The following is a 20,965-nucleotide window of genomic DNA, read 5'->3' as shown; positions in this document are numbered from 1 at the left end:
TATATATATATATATATATATATATATATATATATATATATATATATATATATAGACAAATAAAACATGTAACACTGGGTTAAAGACTCAACATTTTATTGCACTACAGGCTGTTTCATGAGGGGTATATACATATATTCAGTGATCTTTACCAGAATTAATTTTGATTTACTATGAGGAAATAAAAAATAATATTCCATTCCTAATAAAAAAATATGTTGCGTTTCTGAGAATATTCAATCGTGACGTCATCACTGCATCAATGCACGTCACGACACAAAAAATGTGATTACACGTGTTGTCTCACAAACGCGTATGTTTTACACTGTCGTTTTAAGCGGAGGTCCAACTCTCATATCGTGCTTAGTTTTTAGGTTCCATTGTTAAGTCTGTACACACTAAGTAAATTATTTTCTTTTTATATAAAGTGCGTTTTTGAGTAAATATGAATAAACTATCTTGATGGCTTCATGCCTTACTAAAGGCCATTAAAAACACATTTTATAATATTAGATAAATTTTTCACAAAATTTTATCTTTTTCTTCAAGAATATGACATTTTGTACAAAGTTTACAATACAATTATGATTTTTTTAGAAAGACGATTTAATTCTCTTTCAGATGACACTATTTACAACAAATTGGAATGGCTATTTCAAAAGTAACACATGAAAATATGTTTCAACCATTTTATGGCGGCCAACATGGCAAGCTGGATGTGTGTGCCATTATATCCATAGAGAAAATAGAACAGACATATAGCTCTATTAAACAACTAGAGTGCTGACAAGATGGCGAAGCAATGCAGAGTTGTGTATGTGTACCATCCAAGATGGCCGCCGTAGGAGAGCGCCACCTTCAGGTTTAGTATACATATTATTACCATAAATAAGCCCGCTGGCGATTTTTTTTTCCTTACGAAACCTTTGCATGAAACTCCACTCGGGTCGTCTCGGATTGATTCGACTCGAGATTGAACAAGAGCAGTCACTTCGCGTGACGCTCGAGTATTCTATTACCTTTACTGTACTGTTCTTTATACTATGTTTACCTACGGTAGGCCTATGAAATCTTACCGATTTATGGGATGTAGGCTACGTCTGTAAACTAACTGTGAGCTTCTTGTATGTTTGTTATCAAATGTACTACAACAACAACAGCTAGTACCCCCTTCTATAGTAGTACCAGTGGTAAATAGGTACATTCCTATCAAAGGCTAGAGCAAAAGAGGCTAAACTAGTGGGCCTAGTCACAAGCTAAGTTAGGTCCTACCTGCTAGACCCCCCCCCCCAGACTCCCCCCCCCCAAGACTATGCCCCTAGGCCTGACACAACAGTCACGCTTCGCATACCATTGACTGAAAATTTTGAAACAAATTTTAAAACATGAAATTAAAATGGGACAGTGAGTAAAAAAATATTAAATATAATAAATTAAATATATCACTCCGGCTTTAATGAATTTGGCCTAAGTCTTGTAATGTAATTAATATTAAATAATAATAATAATAATAATAATATTAATAATAATAATAACAATAATAAAATAATAATTATTATTAAATAACCATATATAATATCGCCATTAATGAACTTAGCCTAAGCCTTGTAATCAAGAAGCACCTACAGTATACAATAAATCGTTACTGTCATTAGTTATTCTATATACCTTTGTATAATTTTTATTAATATCATTTTAATATTATTTTTATTATTGCAGTTTTAATTATTGTAAGTGCATGTAAATGAAAAGAAATAACAAAGGCAACGATTTAAAACACTTTAATTTTGGCTTTGCATTCAAATCTCTTGGTAAATATTCAATAAATACCGTATCATACACAGTAAATTGGGGCGCGAGTTAATTTGGGGTCGAGTTGACATGGGGCCGAGTTGACTTAGGGCCGAGTTGACTGATGGGGCTGAGTTAACTTGGGGCCGAGTTGACTCGAATTCGTCATGACATAGGGTAGGTACTTAAATAATTATCCAAAACCTAGGTCAACTAAAAAATAAAAATGTTCACAGTATGTAACTCAAATTCAAATAGGGCCTAACACTTTTTATTATTCGTGCAGCGAAATCAAATATTACATATGTCGTTTTAAACGACCCATTATATTAGCATGGTACATGATGAGTTTTTTTTTTTTTCAAATATCAGACAGCGAGCAGCAATCCTGTATCTCTGAAGTTTTGTAGACGTTTATCTTTGTTTGATGACCTTTTGACCTCCAGAATTAAGATTTTCGAGTCGAGTGAGTCGAGACAACCCGAGTGGAGTTTCATGCAAAAGTTTCGTACGGAAAAAAAATCGCAGTCGGCCCGCGATTTTTTTTCAGTACGAAACATTTGCCGAGACAACTCTCTAGATGTGTATAAGAGACAGCCTCCAACTTGGCTCAATTGCTTTAAAAAAAAAATCTAATAGAAGCAACATCATTCTCATCACATTTTATTAATGTTCTACTCCAGTAGAATTTTTTTTCTAACCTGGCTGCAGCCGTGTGGCGGCGCCGGCGGTTAGTTGGACAGACCTGGACCCACTCACCTCCACCCGCATCCCACTTTTATGTATCGTTTATCGCATAATACTTTACCACCCAACATCAGTAATCTTTATACAAGAGCATCTGATCATCATCACTATAATACAAGATTTTCTAGTATCAATTATACTTCTCGTACTCCGTGCACATCTAGTACTGTATCAGGCGTTTTTCAGTTCTCTTTTGGGTCCTAAATTATGGGCTAATATTCCTGATGACCTAAAAGATAAATTTACATTGAATAGTTTTAAATATCATTTTAAGAAGTCTTTGGTCTCGGTGTACGGTAATTAATCAATTATCTTGTTTCTTTTCTTGCTCTCATTTCTATTTGAGTCTTGAAATAATGTGTCTGGTCTTGTGTTCAAAATTGGATTGGAATTATTATAATTAATTATTATTAGAATTTTATTGGTATATCATTCTGTTATTATATTAGTTTAAATACAACTAATCATTGGTACCGGTCACTTTTCCAACTGTTTTGTTAAAGGTGGCTACGTCTTAAAGCTCTACTAGAACTTACTGTAGCCTCCTTCCATACAATGTATTTGTTCTAATTTGCATACTTATTTACTGTATTACTGTATTGTATGGAAAATAAATGCATATTTGATTTGATTTGATTTGACTTCCCCCCTTCGTCCGGCGCTACGACAAGGTCGTCGGGCGAATAATATTTATTTGCCTATCCAAAACGTGTTTTTTTTTTTAAATTCCTAATCCTTAATATTGTGGTCTGAAAGCACAATTTTGGGCCATACTAAGCCAGAAAAACTCACCTCAAACCCTATCCGGACGTTTTATTTAGGGACTGTGATCGAAGCTAGTCACTTAGTTCGGATGTTTGACCCGTCATCAGCTATCACTGCCTGTTAAGTATAAATAAGTTTTAGGGATCATGCAATAACACATTTTGACAGTAATTATGTGTTGTTTCCGCATTACAGTGACAATTTAGTATATACGTATACATTTTTCACCATTTTACAAAAACTAAAACGCTTTCCTTGACCCTTCTCAACAATAAACATCTATTAAAATATTTAAAAATGTGTACATTACTCTAGCTTAGATATACCTAAGGGTCTTCTGTCTGAGATACATTAAATTAAAGCATTTTAATTGCTCATCTTTAAAGTATATTGTATACTGTCTGTTGGGCTAAAGAACTTCTGAGATTGGATTAAATATGCCATACTTTTATATTCATTGCAAAGAGACTTTTAAATTGTCTGTCGATAGTCGTAATGAAATGTCAGCAAAGACATGTACCAAGCATGTATCATTGGAAGTAAGTAACAGTTTTGATCTGTTTTATTGAGCTGTTCTAAGTTTTAATGGCTTTTTTGAGATTTTATGGCAAAAGGTATATCTATAAAAACGGATAAATGCATATTAACCTTCAAAAGAGACATATTGAACAATTATTCGCTGAGCTCCAACTTTTTACAACGAAAATTGTAAGTCGACCCACCAATTGGTCTACGCATGGGGGGGGGGCATAATAAGAAGAATAACTCTATGGATTTAGGAAATTCTTAAATCGATTACCAGCAAATTTAACATTGTATTTGTATGTTTATAAATAGTATAGGTATCTACAATATGAAAAATATGACAACTTAGGGATTTCAGAGATTTACTTAATCGATTTTATAGATAGATAGTCTACAAATATCTAGAAAGTACATATCATTTTTCACCGGAACGAATTGTGGTTTTTCTTCATTTTTTTGGGGTGGGTGGCAAACTGGGGAATTTCCCCTGCCCCCGCTGGCGCTGCTTCTGTGAATATGTACACCTGTATTGGTTCCTGTTTGTTTATATGAATAACAAGAGTACCTACGACAGTGATTGGCTTCGTTTTTGACAATCTCAATCAATTTTTTTCTCTGTTTTGTATAATTCTATGTGTTTTGTCTTCAAGAGTGACAAAAATAAATTATTTAAAATACCTAATAGATCTGAATTAATATTTGCGTTTGAATATCACACTAACAATTATACGTAGGCCTATGATAATGATATTAAGGGAGTCGCACATCCTTCTAGTGGCAGTTGGTTTCCTGCTTCTGTGACTCCCGGGTCAAATGAATAAATAAAACAAATAAAAATATGAAAAAAGGGAAACGTACGTTGCAATATTCTTTTCACGAGTTCAAGTTCATTGTACGATAGATGGTGACTACTGGTCTGAGCATTAGTATTAGTCATTATGACTTTTATGCTGTGGAAAAAAGGTGTCTTTAAAAGCAACGATATTTATAAACGGGTAATTAATGTAAATCTATTTAACCACGCTTAAGTTCACACAGGAACCACTTTAAATGCTATAAATAATCTTGACTTGATAACTAGACAAGACACATTCCGGAAAAGAGCGCGTACAGTACCACATAGGTACAGTCGTCCATCTGATTTATTAATTTAATATGACAATTGTGATTCATTATTATTAATAATAATATTGTTATTATTGTAATATTATTATTACATTATTCATTATTACTATTATTTATAATATTGATATTATAATGATGATAGAATTTTAAAAGAACAATAATAATAATTATAGGCCCCTAATTGTTATAGCAATAATAATCACAATAATAATAATGATAACACCTAACGTTATTATTATTATCATTATTATTATTATTATTATTATTATTATTATTATTATTATTATTCATATCAACTCTCAATTGAATCTAATATTTATCTATCGTTTCTTGTTTTCTATGGACTTAAATACTAAATATTGTTATTGTTGAAATACGGATTGAGACCCCACCCCCCCAAAAAAAAAAAACAAAAAAAAAAAAAAAAACCGCACACACACACATACGAGAAATAAGATTAATCATTACACAGAATTTTAACACACTAACAATGTTGTAGATGGAAAGGGTTATAATTTCATAGCACCGGTAGTAGTTGACGTAAGGGGAAGTTTCACTTTCAGTTTCAGTTTATTGTTTCACACAATGAACACAATATAAAAACATATCATGTAATAATTTAAAGATTCTAAAGATTTAAAGATTAAAGATTCAAATATTTTAAAGAAAGGGCTCATAAATTCAAAATAACAATCATATGGACACAATAGAACTTCACAATAAAGATTACAATTTATGACTACCTAAACTCAGTCAAGTTTCATTTTGTGTGGAGGAAACAATAAGCCGAAAGGGCTTTAGGTCTGATCCTCCAAGAAAAACATTTACTGAATTAGTGAATGGCTAGATCTTAATAATAATAATAATAATAATAATAATAATAATAATAATAATAATAATAATAATAAAATAAAAACAAACAAAGAAACAAACAAGAATAATATCGATGAAATACCACTGGTAACATGTAAAATATAAGGGTAATGAAATAATAATAATAATTATATAATAATAATAATAATAATAATAATTATAACAATAATAATAATAATAATAATAATAATAATAATAATAATAATAATAATAATAATAATAATAATAATGAAATAAATAATACACTGGTACCATGTAAAATATAAGGGTAATGAAATAATAATAATAATAATAATAATAATAATAATAATAATAATAATAATAATAATAATGAAAGAAAATAATATTGAAGTAAATACGTTAATTGTCCATCATGCGAAAATTATTCTCATAAATGACCCCCTAAAGAAGGAAAACAGCTGCTGACTTTATTCTCCCAATTTTCGAAAGAACTTGCAAATGAAATTTAAATTACAGTTTAAATAATGAAGAACATCAGCTAATTATAATTTTGTTAAAGCGGGTAAAATAGGTCTACTGGTAAAGAATATGTTAAAAAATGGATTATACAATACATGCTAATTATGTTATGATGGATGTAAACATTTCTTATTCGTCACACATATTGACTTATTTTAGTGAATAAGATGATCACTTTGTAATATATTTTATTCCATTATATTTAGTGAACGTGTGTGTATCAGCCGCACTCAGTGAAATGGTACATTGCACTTACCTACTCATACTAAATACTCTGCTGGTCCTTTCGCTGTACAATACTAACGTAATTTGAATAATAAAATTCTCACATGTGTTGCTTTTGTAGAGTGACAAGCCCTCGTTCAATATTTTGTAGACTCGTTTTATTGTAAAATTATTTACGATATTTGAATGGACATAAATAGGAACTCAACATATGGCAATAATGGTAAGACATTTAAAAGAATGATGCTACGATATATTTCTTCCAAAGCTGTGCACGCGTCTGGACGGTAAAATCATCACAAACATTTCGTTCCTACTCAAATTAGTATATGATGAATAATCCCATTAGTTAATCATGGTTTATTTTGTTTGCAAAAAGTGTCATTGATTATTCTACTATAAGTATTTAGAGTTTATCTTTGCAAGAAATACAACGTATAAGTGATCAGTTATGTCATTGTAGAGTATACCAGGTTTGAATTTATGATCAGGAGAGTTATGATCAAATAAAGAGGCAGAGGTTTTAGTTACGCAAATGGGTGTATCTATAATTGGAAGTAAATTAGATGAAAATAAAACCAAGTCTCGGTGAAACATAAAATGGTAAACCTACAATTTAAGAGTTTCAAAATAATGAGATATTCCTGTACAATTCTTAGCAAGACTGTGAGCGTTAAAGTGAATAAAGCTAAAATTGGTATCAATATCTTGCAACAAGAAACTATCACTAAGGTGGTATCTACAATTAGATGGGATGCTGTAGTCTAAATCAAAAGAGTTAATATTTAACTGATTTAATTTATCAAAATCGACAGACTGATTTATATAGCTATGATTAAGTTTCATATTCATCATCATGTGGTCATGTAATCTAGTAAAATTCAGAAAAAACAATACGGTATAACTGCACTTTTGCAAATTAACGGAAAGTTCATTGGCAGAGAAATATTTAAGGATTTTGAGTAGGTTTTCGTTTGATACTTGATTCTTATTTTCAAAATGCAAACAGGGCTTTCAGATAAAAAAGGATTATTGTTGTATTAAAACACATAGGTCTATAAAATGCATACTATTAAAAAGTTCATTGGCAGAGAAATATTTAAGGGTTTTGAGTAGGTTTTCGTTTGATACTTGAAGAGGAAATCAACATTTTGTCCGTACAGAGATGTGTAGTTTCATCAGCATACATTATGAAAGAAAACAGATTAGAGGAATGACAGATAATAATTGATGCATAGTACAAGTACCGTAATGTGCAATTTTTTAGAATGTTATACACAGGATCATGAATTCCATAAGGGAAGAGTTTAAACAATAAATTTAATTGAACAGTGGTATCAAGAGATCTAGAGATCAACGAAACATTAATGGCAAGTTCATGGTTGTTAGAGGCTTTGGCAATATCATTCGTTTATTGAAAAAGTGCAATTGTATAGTATTATAACGCTTCCAAAACAAAAATTATATTGGTTTGTGTATAATACGTTTATATTGTTTTTCCGAAGAGAATTCTTATAATTTAATTAATCTAAAAACTTTCTTAATGCTTCAAATTTAAATCAAAGCGTTCAGTTAAGTACCGGTACTTTCTCAACAAAACGTTTCTTTAACTCAAAGAACAAATCAAACAATATAGGCCTAATAGTTTTTTTAATACATGAATCAAATATTACGTTTTTTCAATACATGTATATATATATTCAACATATATAAAAAATATGTTTATCAATTCTTTATTTCATTTGCTTTTAAGTTAATGTATTTATTATATGTCTTCTATTCATGCAGTTTTATTTATTTTTTCCCAAATTTCAACGTTTCTTATTTTTTGCTGGTGTCTTTGTATATTCGTATGAAGCATTGTTATATTTAATAATATAATTAATGACTAAGTATTTGGTCATTTGTAATTATTTAAATGTATTTTTGCTTTTCATTGTAAGGTCTTGTTGGTAAGAGAAAATTGTGGTGTTCCTTGCTTTATTGTTAATTTGATGCAATTCATCTCTTTGCTGCCAGATAAAAATATATTCAATAAATTGCATTAGTAAAATTGAATTTGTATTACAGCTCAGAATAACAAATAGTGATTATGTTCGAAATAACTAAAAAAACATAAGTATTTCATCGATACATTAAAATAAAAAAGATACGGTAATGTCTGTTTATCATAAATCCAAATATACAGAGAGGTTTAGGTCCACACGTTTTGTCTACGTCTACTCATGGGACAGTTATTCTGAGTTAGTTTGCCTTGTAAAAAGTTACAACTGCTGTTCAGTTTACGGTAAAACTTATCTCATATAATCCAAGGCGCAGTAGGGCTCGATGGGTGGGGCATGCATGGGGATCAATGTGTGTGGCTGTAACTGTCGGTAGAATAGTGAGTCGATGGGTGGTTCGGTGGTAGACGGTGATATTATTTTGCTTACAGTATTTGTTTATTGTCATTTGGATTATTGAAGTATTGTCTCGCTTGGTGGCGCTACAATTTATTTTGAACGAAACTTGATTCAAACAATCCATTGATGACAGTACATTTCAAATGACATTATCTTCCTTTTTTAATTCACATAGACAAAACATGACAACGAATGTATACAAATCGACATTTCTTATTTTCAAAATGCAAACAGGGCTTTCAGATAAAAAAGGATTGTTGTTGTATTAAAACACATAGGTCTATAAAATGCATACTATTAAAAAGCTTTCGAACTTTCCTTTTATGTAAACGGAAGACTAAGGGGAATGTAATTCCTTAGCAATAGAAATTAAGGCTAAAATCGGTTTGGAATATATTATCAAGTAAACGTATCCGCGTCGGGCTATGTTGCTAATCAACGTCACCTAAATCAGGGAGATAATATGTTATACTTCCCGGCCTAAATCTAATGGAGTAGACACATTTAGTTCTGTATAAAACAATTTACAAATAAGAATAAGTTAATTTTTACAGACAACGGTCGCTCTTTTCTGGCCTCTGAAGCCTCACATAAACAGCACGGCGCACTTAACTAATTTTTCATTATTGCATTTTAACGTCAACAATTTAGAAAGACACAGAACATCACCACACATGAGAAGCATTAATTATTCACAACCAATAAACATCAGATGAGTTCTAACTTAAATCAACAGTATCCACAATATTGCCTAATGCACATTTATCTTCCGGCACTGTAGTAACATTTACAAACCAAATTGCCAACTTCAATTTGCCAACCTTGGTTATGATTGAAGTGCGCCCTCACTAATCACCACGAAAACCTGCGTAAATAAATAACGACAGGAGTTTCGCAGCTAAATATACCGTACTGTACATTGCCTGTACAAATAGGAACGCCGATAGATTTCGTTTTCTAGCTACACAAAAAGGCGCTTATTCCGTTTTATTGTAATATAGGGATTATTTTTCATATACCACTGGCAGTGATTGTTGTGCAGTGTCATAAATTTAATGCTTCGCCTTTGTATTTATTCTCAACAAACCAACAAAATATGATTATTTTAATGTAGAGCATAATTAAAATGTCATCCAAATATATGAATAAACGATTGCATTAGAACATACCTGAGCCACACTCCACATTGAGTCAACAATTATTACCTCCAAAAAGAAGTAAACATAAGCATTAACATTATTTATGTTTTTTAAAAAGGCGATTTGTAGATCCAATTCAAGCCACATATTATGCAGTATTCCCATGGAAAACGAAATAAGAAATTCCCATAAAATATCAAGAAAGAAAATGATAATGTGGAAAAAAATCTCCAATTTGTAAAGTAAGAATATTACAGTAAGTTTGTACTAATGCCCTCTATGGTTAGGAAGCGAGAGAGTTGCTTGCTTGATGGACATTTTTTTTAAAGTCGTTTTATCAAAACGTTACATTATTTTGCATTGATGGAATTCCTATTTGCTTGCTTAAAATGTCTTCCGTTAGTATAGATAAGCCAAATTCAAACGATTGTTTATATAACTAAATGATACAAACTGCAAGCAGCCAACCAAAAAACCATGGATGAAGCTCGGAATGTTTAAAACATGAAATACCATAGGGAATGTGGCTTCGAAATGCATAATTACAATGACGTAAATTCAAGAGATAGCCACATTCATTTATAAAAGTTTGGAATGGTTTTAGAGGAACATGATAACGGGCGCCATAGTAACTATGGCATAACCAAATAGAGGAACCACATGCATTATTAAGTAGGGCCTATCAAGACTAAATTTAGCCTAGTCGATGCCTATAGAAATTATTTAAATTCGAATAATTCAATTAAAATACATTTCTGTTGCATGGTATTACTGCGGCTTAAATACTGCAGCTCTGAATTGGAAGATATACATGGAATTCCTAATGATATTAGGCCTACAAACGTTTCGATGATATAGGCCTATATTAGACTAATGTCTTTATCTGTGACTTCTACTTCCAAGAACTGAATATTTTAAACGCGTGTCGAAGACATATGGTAATCAATAATCATAAACCTTTAAAAAAGGAAATTTGATTTTCTTACATCTGGATAACAATATATAAAGTGAGAGTGATTACATTATAATTAACACGTGAGTTAATGTCATTGAATAGCTAAATTCTTTTAAAAAGACATATTTAAAGATCAAAAGTTAAGAAAAAATTATGAATACATGTACTACCCTCAGAGGACAGTTAAATAAATATATTTGCAACAAGAAAACCAAGTTTTCTAAAAATATTTCAAAGGTACCCCCAAATATTTCAGCAACGTTAAACGTACTGATCTAAAAAATCCTGTTCGGAAGAAGATGAAAGCAATGTTAGATCTTTGCCATCAAGTACCGTGACGTCACAATCAAATGACTCACTGCTACTACATTCGGAATTAAGGTCACATGATGATGTTGATGACGTCATTAAAGCTGATGATAAATATTCATTAGTCATGTGAACGGTATCTGGAAAGTTTGGCGTGTGTGGAGGCGTTGGACCGTGTACCTCGGTTCCAGCCACAAGAACTGAGCCTTGGAATTGCATTGCTGTGTTAGAGTCGTACAAATGTTGATAACTGACTGCATTTGGATCAGAATGGAAGATGTTGCAGTCAGCATACCCACATGGTGTCGGCGTTTGGTGGTTATTTTGGAATGAATTTATGTAACTATCTGCTTGCTTGTGTCCATATTGTTGCCGATTGTTGACAATGATGTCTCTCAATGACCAATCGTGCTGGTCTTGCAGTCTCTGTGTCTTCGCTTCTGGAAGTAAAGTTCTTGGGTTCAGTTGCATGCATCCTGCCACCAGATTACTTGTCGGTTGTGAAAGTCCTTCGGAGAGTGTCTGTGCAAATGAAACCGTATCTGGAACTGAACCAGAACGCAATATCTCGGACAAGGCACTGATATAGTTCTTGGCTAGCCTCAACGTTTCAATCTTGGATAACTTCTGATTCGTTGAATAACATGGGACAACTTTTCGCAGAAGATCAAGTGCCAAGTTTAAACCGTGCATGCGAGATCGTTCTCGGGTGTTCGCCTTCACGCGTCGTTGTTTCAATTTGAACACTCTCGCCGGTGTCATTTTCTTCTTTTTGGGCCCGCGACGTTTTGGTGGTGGTTTCTCACCATTTTCAGTTGTTTCTTGTTTTTGCTTCTTTGTCTGTTTTCCTTTCCTGGCACCTTGTTTCTTTGGAGCTTTCTCTTTCTCAATTTGTGTAATTTCATTGCTCTCCTCTACAATAACTTCACTCATCTTCGTTAAAGTTTCGAGCTTGTCTTCGCTTTCCTGGCCAACTTTCATGTCAGACACAACAGCACTAGGCATGCTAAGCGACACGTGCTATTTCTGTGAAATAGAAAACAGAAATTAGTATAATGGTTTACTAAATGCGTGGTACATGTCGATGAATCGTGCGATCGTTAAGTCAAATTATATACCTTAATCTCTACCACATTCAACATATGCACCAAAATCGCCACACGATCAATTTTCACAAATCCAGCTCAGTAAATTACGTGGCGTATTGGCTTGAAAGTGGTTGCCCTCAATTACAGGCATTAGTGTAATTAGACAATTGATTTGTAAGTTGTAAATTGTTTTACTTTGGCGTGTTTACTTTCTGACCATCAAACTCAATTTTCAAATCGCAGTTAGTATCCAGAATATTGTTACGCAGACAGTAATGTACAGTATTAGCAGGGACTTCAAAAACTTAAGTCCTTGTTATTAGGGTGAAATTCTGTCGCGTCTATCTTAGCCGTAATGTACAGGCCTTTTGAGTTGTTAATTTGATAGCATTCGACAAAAAAAAACATATAATACACACACACAAACCCACCCCCAAACCCCACACACACACACACACATCTGTCTCTTATACACATCTCCTTATTCTGACGTCACTTAGAATTGTTTGTAATTAACTCAATTTTAAATAGATGTGTATAAGAGACAGACACACACACACATATATATATATATATATATATATATATATATATATAAAAAACATAACATAACATTATAACATTATATTATAACATTAGTATTTGACGCACATACGTTTAAATAAAGATCAATGTTATAAGCCCCCTTCTTAAGCATCTTAAACGACTAGACGAGATCTAAGAAGAGCTTAATTAAATTAAATTTCAATGTAATCATGGTACATTCCTGCAGCACTGTCAATAACAATTAATTCATTTTTTATTCTCATAAGTACCGTACAGTATTTGATTTCATGGGAAACTATAAATTAGTAATCGGACAAAAACTCTTTAGTCGACAGTAGATGTGCCTATAGGACTATTGATTCGTAGAAAAATCGTTATATCCTGCGTTTTATTTACATAGATTTAGCTGTGATAACATTAAATGTATTGTAAATTTAATCAATGTTATCAGTTCAAAACCTTCATCTCCAGTCGAATGGTTTCCTTCTCTCTCTTCGTTTTGAGTCTCTTCAAATTAACAAATTCATACAGTCACTGAAATTATTTCAATGGTTATTAGCATAATATGCGTTTTGTCATCTCGTAATCAAAAACAATTTATATTCATAGCTTGAGATATTATAGTTATTAAGAACCGATAACGCATTCCTCAATTCTCTCTCAATTTCCTTTGTTTGCGTTATTTAAGGACTTGCAGAAGATTAACTTAGCAATTATCATAAGTTTTTTTTTTAAACAACTGTACATAATTGAACGTGAATATAAGATGAACTTGCTTTGTTTTGAATGTTCACCTTCAGCATCCTAGGTTTATATAGGTCTATTGCCCATGATTCAGGTAACTTAATAAAATCCGATTTGGTAAAAGTCACGAGGCTTGATTATCAGCGAAGACATATTAAAACAGAGTGACCTGAATTAACCGAACAGAAATAACAAGGATAATGTACATTTATAAAGTCAATCAATCAGTTTGACATACAGTAGGCCTAGTCCGTAAATTTGAAGAAAATCAACTCATTCACGTTTATGGTTCTAATATGATGTGTTTTTGTTTATTATCTAGGTCTAGGTCTATGTTATTCATATTTTTGTGTGAATATTTTACCAGTATACTCTCATCCATCCTTATTGGTATTCCATATTTGAACTGCCTTTGTATATTTAACATACATTAACGTATAACTAAATTTGAACAGAAAAAAAATCCTCTTCAATTAACTGAGTTAAGTAGGCCTACTACATTTGCTGTATATTATTTTGCATATACTATTGGCTAGTAAACTCTTTTTGGGTTTTTTTTTTTTTTTTGTAGTAAAACGTTTGTAATTCAGCGAAAAAATGTCTTCACCCTGTTTCCTGTTGAAAGTTAATATCACATTTCTAAGTTGCATTTATAATTTTTTCCATCTTCGTATGTTATTTTTTTTCTGCTACAATTAGAAATTATCGTAATCCTAATAGCGCACAAATGTATTACCTATTGTAAATGCGCGTTGAAGCATTCTTGGTCTCAGGTGTAGATCTCCACAATCGAAACTTCATTTTTGAGGTACTAAATCGCGTGCACCAATCAGTTACAACAAATCATGACAGAAGCTAAATGTAAACATTTTCTTTACGAGTCATACGAACAAAGGCTCAGGCCTGCTTAGCATAATGAAGCCTTTGTTTAGTAAAGTAATCCAACGGGGAAGAAGTGCATCCCTCAGGCGACGAATATCCGCTCCTGCTTCTCAAGATCTTAACGACGCAACTCATATATATTTTATATGATTTTCATATTCTATAGCCACTGGTTATACACTGGCTGATTAGTGTTAACTAAATTGACTAGACAGAATAGAGTTCTGGAAGAAGATAAACGACTGATATAATTGGAAGCCATGTGTATTTACGATAACTACATTGAAATACGTGCTGCTTTTTCGAACTTGCAATTAGACGAAGCGCTCGATTCTCCGTTGGGCTTTATTTTCAAAAACAAATAAAATTGAATAGTAACGCAATAGCAATTAGATATACAGTATATAAGCCTATACCTTTTGTACTTTTTAATGTTGCTGTAACTTTATCGAATAGTAAAAAATAAGGCTTACACTCCTACTTAATAATAGGCTTGAGACTACTAGGCATACTAGGCATATAATATAATGCACATTATAATTAGAAAATGTCAAATTATGGATCAGTGTTTAGGTAATACGATATTTTCATTCAAAGTCTAATTAAGTCTAAGCGAATGAATAAGATGTATAAAATCAGAGTTTTTTAATTCAGAATCTATAATCTATAAATATTTATTTACAAAATTACTTTATTGTAGCATTAATAGTTTGATATCCAATCGATGTTCACATTGAAGCAGAGCAGACGAACAGCAGTAAATTGGCAGCAAAGTTGGACTTGACATTTCTCTCCAATTACTCGGACGCATTCGTAAATGATAGATGAAATTTCTCAATGGCAATTTGTAAAAATAGCTAATCATTTTGTTTCTTATTAGACAAAAGCACTTACGTTCCAAGTTTTCACCAATTCGTTACACAATCCAATGTGATAATATTCTGTACTGTAAATTAATAGTTTAATGGGGGTTTTCGTTGCAACACAAACATCAATAAAACCAAAATTAAGTCTTACCTACTTTGAATATGATCCGACTAAAAATTATTCTTGTACTTATGATCATTTTTAATTGTATTCAGCACACGTGGTGTCGGTTCTAAATCACTAGTCTAATCAAGCGTTCCGTCTCGTTGTTAGATTAGCCTGCAAAAAATCTTAGTGTTATAGCCAATGATGGGACCCACGGGGACTTGTCTCACATAAGCCTGGCATCCCATCTCCCATGGGGTTTCACTGCTAATGCGTCAAATTGATATACACTTCAATTACATTTTTCAGTGACTCATCACTTGGCTCATGTCCAATAAATGACGGATGACTTGGCTCATTGCCAATATACGTACTCGTCGCTCATACGGATGCGACTATATTTAGCCTACTATCGTAAACTTGCACGTTATGTTATTTTTGAAATTACGAAATTATAATACGGTAATACATTAAAACAATCTCATTCTATCATTCAAGTTAAGTTTTGATAGATGACAGGAGGAAAATTCTCGACACGTAATAAAACTTAGTTTAAGCTTTACATAAAACTAAAAAAAGCATGAAATATTATTCGGTGTACTAAACAAAGCCAAAAACAGATTAAGTAAACATTTAACACGGCAAATCCAAAATACAATATTTTAAGTGGAGTGAGTGTCCTAGCTGAGTTAAAGTCGGATTCGCGTTAGAATAACCGATACCGTACAATGGGATAACAAGATTACATTGTAAATGCAATTTTACCAATCCTCTGATTTAATTATTTATAAATTCAATCAATCTCTATCCATCCTTTACAATTCAGCCGTGACGTCATATGGGGTAACTTAATAGTATTAAGATTACGGTCGCATTTTCTATTCGAAGAGGTATTGTAACTGCAGCCAAACAGTTGTCGAATATAAACGGTATTATTTTATAAGTCATTCAATATTTTAAATCCTTCTGATTGAATACTTATCCCTTGATTTCCTAAACATATTCATTTTCATTTACATTCGCGTAAACAGTTATGACAACACCGTTTCAAAAATAATGCTTTTGTTACAGAAGCACAACAACATTTTTAACGCAAAATCAATCTTGGATAACTTAAGCCCTACGTGTTATGATATTAGACTAGCTAAAGAAACACATTCATCATAAGATGATAAATAATTCTTGTTTGAGAAAAACATATTGCCAATAGTTGTGATGCCAAGCTCTGCTTATGATTGGTACCATTAGAACACGTTTTTCTCAAGGTATTGCATAATACGCAATATATTGATAACATGCCCTAAACTAAATATTGCATGGCCGGGAATAATTGTTTCCGACATGAATTGAACCAGCGATCTCTTGTCAAAGCGAATGCCATACCGCTAAACTACAGAAGCCTGCTTCAACCAAGTTCACTCCTTCTTTACATAGAGGAGAAGTTGAAGCCAAAGAGAACCCTGGAAAGTGGCAGCGGAAATTATACTAAATGAAAATGGTAACTCAAATTTGCTGTGTAGCACTGTGAGTTTGAACATAATAAACAAATAGATAAATGATATAATCCTTTCTTAACCATAAAATTGAGAAGGTGTTGGTTACTAGGACACGTGACGTGACCACGAGTGTGCGGGTGGTTAGTGTTTTGTACGCACGTGACCGTTTGTTCCTTTAAACGATAATGACAATAGTATCGCTAGCGGAACAATAGGGGAGTAAAGCCCATCATAACTATGACATCTGTTAGTTTGCTGTTCTGATTTGAGGTCTATCTGTAAATAAACTGCAGTAAATAATGATAATTAGGAGACGGTAAAATCGGACAGCGGACCATGTAATACAGGCAGGCCTAAGTTATATGTTAGCCATTATCATCATTATTATATACAATTACTGTATCATCATCATCATCATCTTCATCATCACCGCTAACACAACTACTCCCATAATTAGTCACCACCATCACCACCGTCTTTATCACCATCGCCGTATCTTTTAAATTTACATTTATCACTTCTACTATTACAATTTCTATTACCTTTGGCATTGGTATTAATGTTACTAATATTATTACTATTACAATTAATATTTTCATTACTATAAAGATTATGACAATTCCAATCCTCAATATAAACTACCATCCACTATAGGATTGGCCTATGGGCTAGTACTCTGTTGATAAAATGTTAGAGATGCTATAAAACAGAACAAAAGACTTCAACTAGGCCTACTTACAGTATGTTTAACATAACACCTAGTAGAACAGAATACATTTATATCATGAATAAATCGAGTGGACTTGTAAGTAAAAGCTTGGTTGTCTTAAGAAGCACAAATAGATAATCGAGTGTTAGAACAGATTGCTATTTCGGAAATATACCAATATCTTAATAGCGTAACAACCATTTCATAGCGATTACTGTTTGCGTCAACATGACCGATTATAAAATACTTGAAATAAAAATCATGATCGGCAGGTCGAAAGAAGTCGCAAATAATATCCTGAAAAATTAAGCTAATGCAGATTAACGGAAAGAAATTACCTGATGACGAAACAGTTGCGCGTGCGCTAAGTGACTTGTAAATCCCAAATGAGAGATATTTACCCAAACCTCTGCTTAATAGATCTACTTGAAGTAGTGTAAGACGGTCATTGGTTTTGCGCTTAACAGTGAACTTGCCAAGTTACAATCTTCTTTGTCTTCTTCTGAGTTACATCTCTCACCAGCACGTGGAAATGGTCACCAAGTCTCAGCGGCAACAAACTTTTATGGTACCTGAATAAGAATGTGCCCCGTAGATAACCTCTATAAGCAGCCTCCACGTAGCCTTAATCGACCAAAAATCCATGATAATCTTATACCATAAGAACTAAATACCAGGAGATTTAGGTTAAATATTGACTATTGTGTCTTTGATATGAGATTAACATCTCCTAGTTCGGCTGCCCTATCTGTTTTCTTCTTGGAATAATTTAATTTAAATATCTCTTCGATGATTTAAAAATATCATGACCACTAAGATTCAGGATTTGACAGACGTAAATCAAGTAATAAAAATATAAATCTCAAATTGTTCCATTGTTTAAGCATTTCATTCTTAACTAGAACATCACTGCCCAATTTACTAATTTTAAAAAAATAAGAATTTACGTGGCGTGTCACTCATTAACATTACGATCTTTGTTATTATCAATTCTACTGATGTTTTCATTACTGTCATGTTTGATTGCCACTGAGTTATATTTAATATTCGGGTCAATAGTTTATCCGGTGCCTGTTTTTTTATCATGACCATTCATCAGAGAGAGGGAGAGATAGCCATAGAATTAATAACTAAAACGGTACGGTACGTATTAGTACATCTTTCAATTTAAGATAATGATTTCTATTCGGTAAGGAATTACGAAGTTCATCCACATGTCAAGAACAAACACATCGCAAATAACAAAAATATATAAATAAGAGTAGTAGGTCTACTAATAATACTCACATACTATTGAACAATTTTAAATTCATGAATTTACCCAAGTGGCTACCATTTTAACTTACAAGCAAAAATGCATGGGAGTGATTTATTGCTACCTCGTAAATCCAATTTAAAACATTAAAACATGTTGCCTTCCTTCACAAATGTATTACGGTAGCTACTGTGTTATTAAATAAATATAGAACGAGAAAAGAATCCTCGCCATTCAGATAAGCCTAGTGTTTGCATACCCATACATTTTGCAAGTTTAAGGATTTTCGTAGTAAACGACTGTAAATCATTGACAACCATTTTTTCATCTATGACTATTTATAGAAGTTGATAACATGCGATGCGAAAAAGCAATTGTAAGTTTTAATTTTACATTTTTAGCATTTCAAAATTGTTTAGGTTGCATTATGCATTTAACTATGTGCACGCTAACATTTAGACAAGACTTTTGTAGTAACTAAAATACTCTGATGTTCAGTAACAACAATAACAATACTAATAATAATAATAAAAATAATAATAATAATAATAACAGATCATCAAGTATTGCATTACAGTATTACGATACTAATTTTTAAAATACTAAAATAAAATACTATATTAATAAATGTCATTGTTTTCGTCACCACACAACCAGACTGTGAACACTGTTGAACAATACGTTTCTATTTAGATTACCCACAATGCAATTTTTAACTTCGCACTGTTTTATTCATGAGTTAATTGGCCAGTGCCATTAATAAATTACGATCTAACGCTTAATATAATGAACGCATATTCCTATAAAACATACGCACACACATGCCTGTGGCCTTATGATATTCAAAATTTGAATTTTGAAAGCAGCAAGATCTTAAGGAAATTTCTTTCTATATTTATAACAATCACATAATATATCTACAAAATTGTGTCCACAAAGCATTTGTACACATCGTGTATCGTACAAAAATGTATTCCCAAAGCATTCGTATCTAGAATGACAGTGACCCGCTGGGCTAGAGACCCAGTGGACAGAGATCAGTGTTATTTTTTCTCTTGCTTAGTCAAATTCAGCTACGTTTCTTTGATATTTGTTTCAATCTATACCAATTTATATCGCTGTCATCCATTCCTATGTTGATATTTGAGTTAAAATTAAAATAATCAATTCAATCATAGTGGAAAAAGTTATACTTCTATGATGCAATGAATTAGTTGGTATTAGTTGGTAGACTTGTGTTAAAATCATTATAGTTAATATAGCACTATTAAACCATTTATTAGACATTGTAAGCGAACAAATAGGCCCAATCATGGCGACGCAGTTAAGACAGTTTTCATTAGCATTTTTTCCAAATATCAAAAACCGTATCGCGTTTTTAATATATTGGTTTTAAACCAGAGTTTAGTTTTAGTCGATAGAAATCTGCCATGTGTATTCTCAACTGTGACGCATACTCGAGACGCTTGGATTTGGGAAATACCCTTACCGAGTTATTTATAGTGTTTGCTGTTTATTCAACCTTGCTACATTCAACCTGTAATAGCTATTTCATAACAGTGGTACCTTGCGGAACAAGACTGAGTATCTAATTGATATATGTATATATTCCTATGTATTTTATGTCTTTAAACGGATATATATATACATATATACATAAATATATATATATATCTATATAAATAGATATATATATATAATATATATAGGCCTATATATAAATATATATAAATCAAGATAGCTGTTAACACTGTTAAATTATATAATAATCATCAAAGAAAGTTAAATACAGTATTCGTTGAGAGCTATGCTACACAATGTATTATTATGTCCTTGGGCAAGGCACTTTATCTACGGTTGCCTCTCTCCACCCAGGAGTACAAGTGGGTACCTGGTAGGTTCCAACACTGCGCTGATTACTAGCCGCAATATTATGG

At 32.2% G+C, this 20,965-nt stretch overlaps 2 protein-coding genes across 6 annotated transcripts in view; both read right to left on the bottom strand.

Moving 5' to 3' along the window:
* LOC117125203 (G-protein coupled receptor 54-like) overlaps positions 1 to 3,350 on the bottom strand; it is a 25,246-nt gene extending 21,896 nt beyond the window's left edge. The window contains exon 1 of the mRNA XM_033271659.1: positions 3,331 to 3,350. The gene's annotated coding sequence lies outside the window, so the exon portion shown is untranslated. The remainder of the gene's footprint in view (positions 1 to 3,330) is intronic.
* Positions 3,351 to 9,070: 5,720 nt separating this feature from the next.
* Positions 9,071 to 20,965, bottom strand: part of LOC117125219 (neurogenic differentiation factor 1-like) — a 14,950-nt gene continuing 3,055 nt past the window's right edge. For 2 of the 5 annotated variants that reach the window (XM_033271697.1, XM_033271671.1), the window contains exon 2: positions 9,071 to 12,362. In XM_033271697.1, coding sequence (XP_033127588.1) covers positions 11,289 to 12,341 — 1,053 coding nt within the window. In that variant the 5' untranslated portion in view covers positions 12,342 to 12,362 and the 3' untranslated portion in view covers positions 9,071 to 11,288. Of the gene's footprint in view, positions 12,363 to 15,613; positions 16,063 to 18,111; positions 18,329 to 20,965 lie in introns of those variants that run through there. The other 3 variants (XM_033271689.1, XM_033271681.1, XM_033271702.1) reach the window with 3 other exon arrangements.

This window comes from Anneissia japonica, unplaced genomic scaffold (genome assembly GCF_011630105.1).
Source record: "Anneissia japonica isolate Jap-2015-1 unplaced genomic scaffold, ASM1163010v1 scaffold466_len1169948_cov191, whole genome shotgun sequence".
Lineage (NCBI taxonomy): Eukaryota > Metazoa > Echinodermata > Crinoidea > Comatulida > Comatulidae > Anneissia > Anneissia japonica.
The sequence above is the reverse complement of the archived record's forward strand: the minus strand, read 5'-3'. Positions and strand labels throughout refer to the sequence as shown.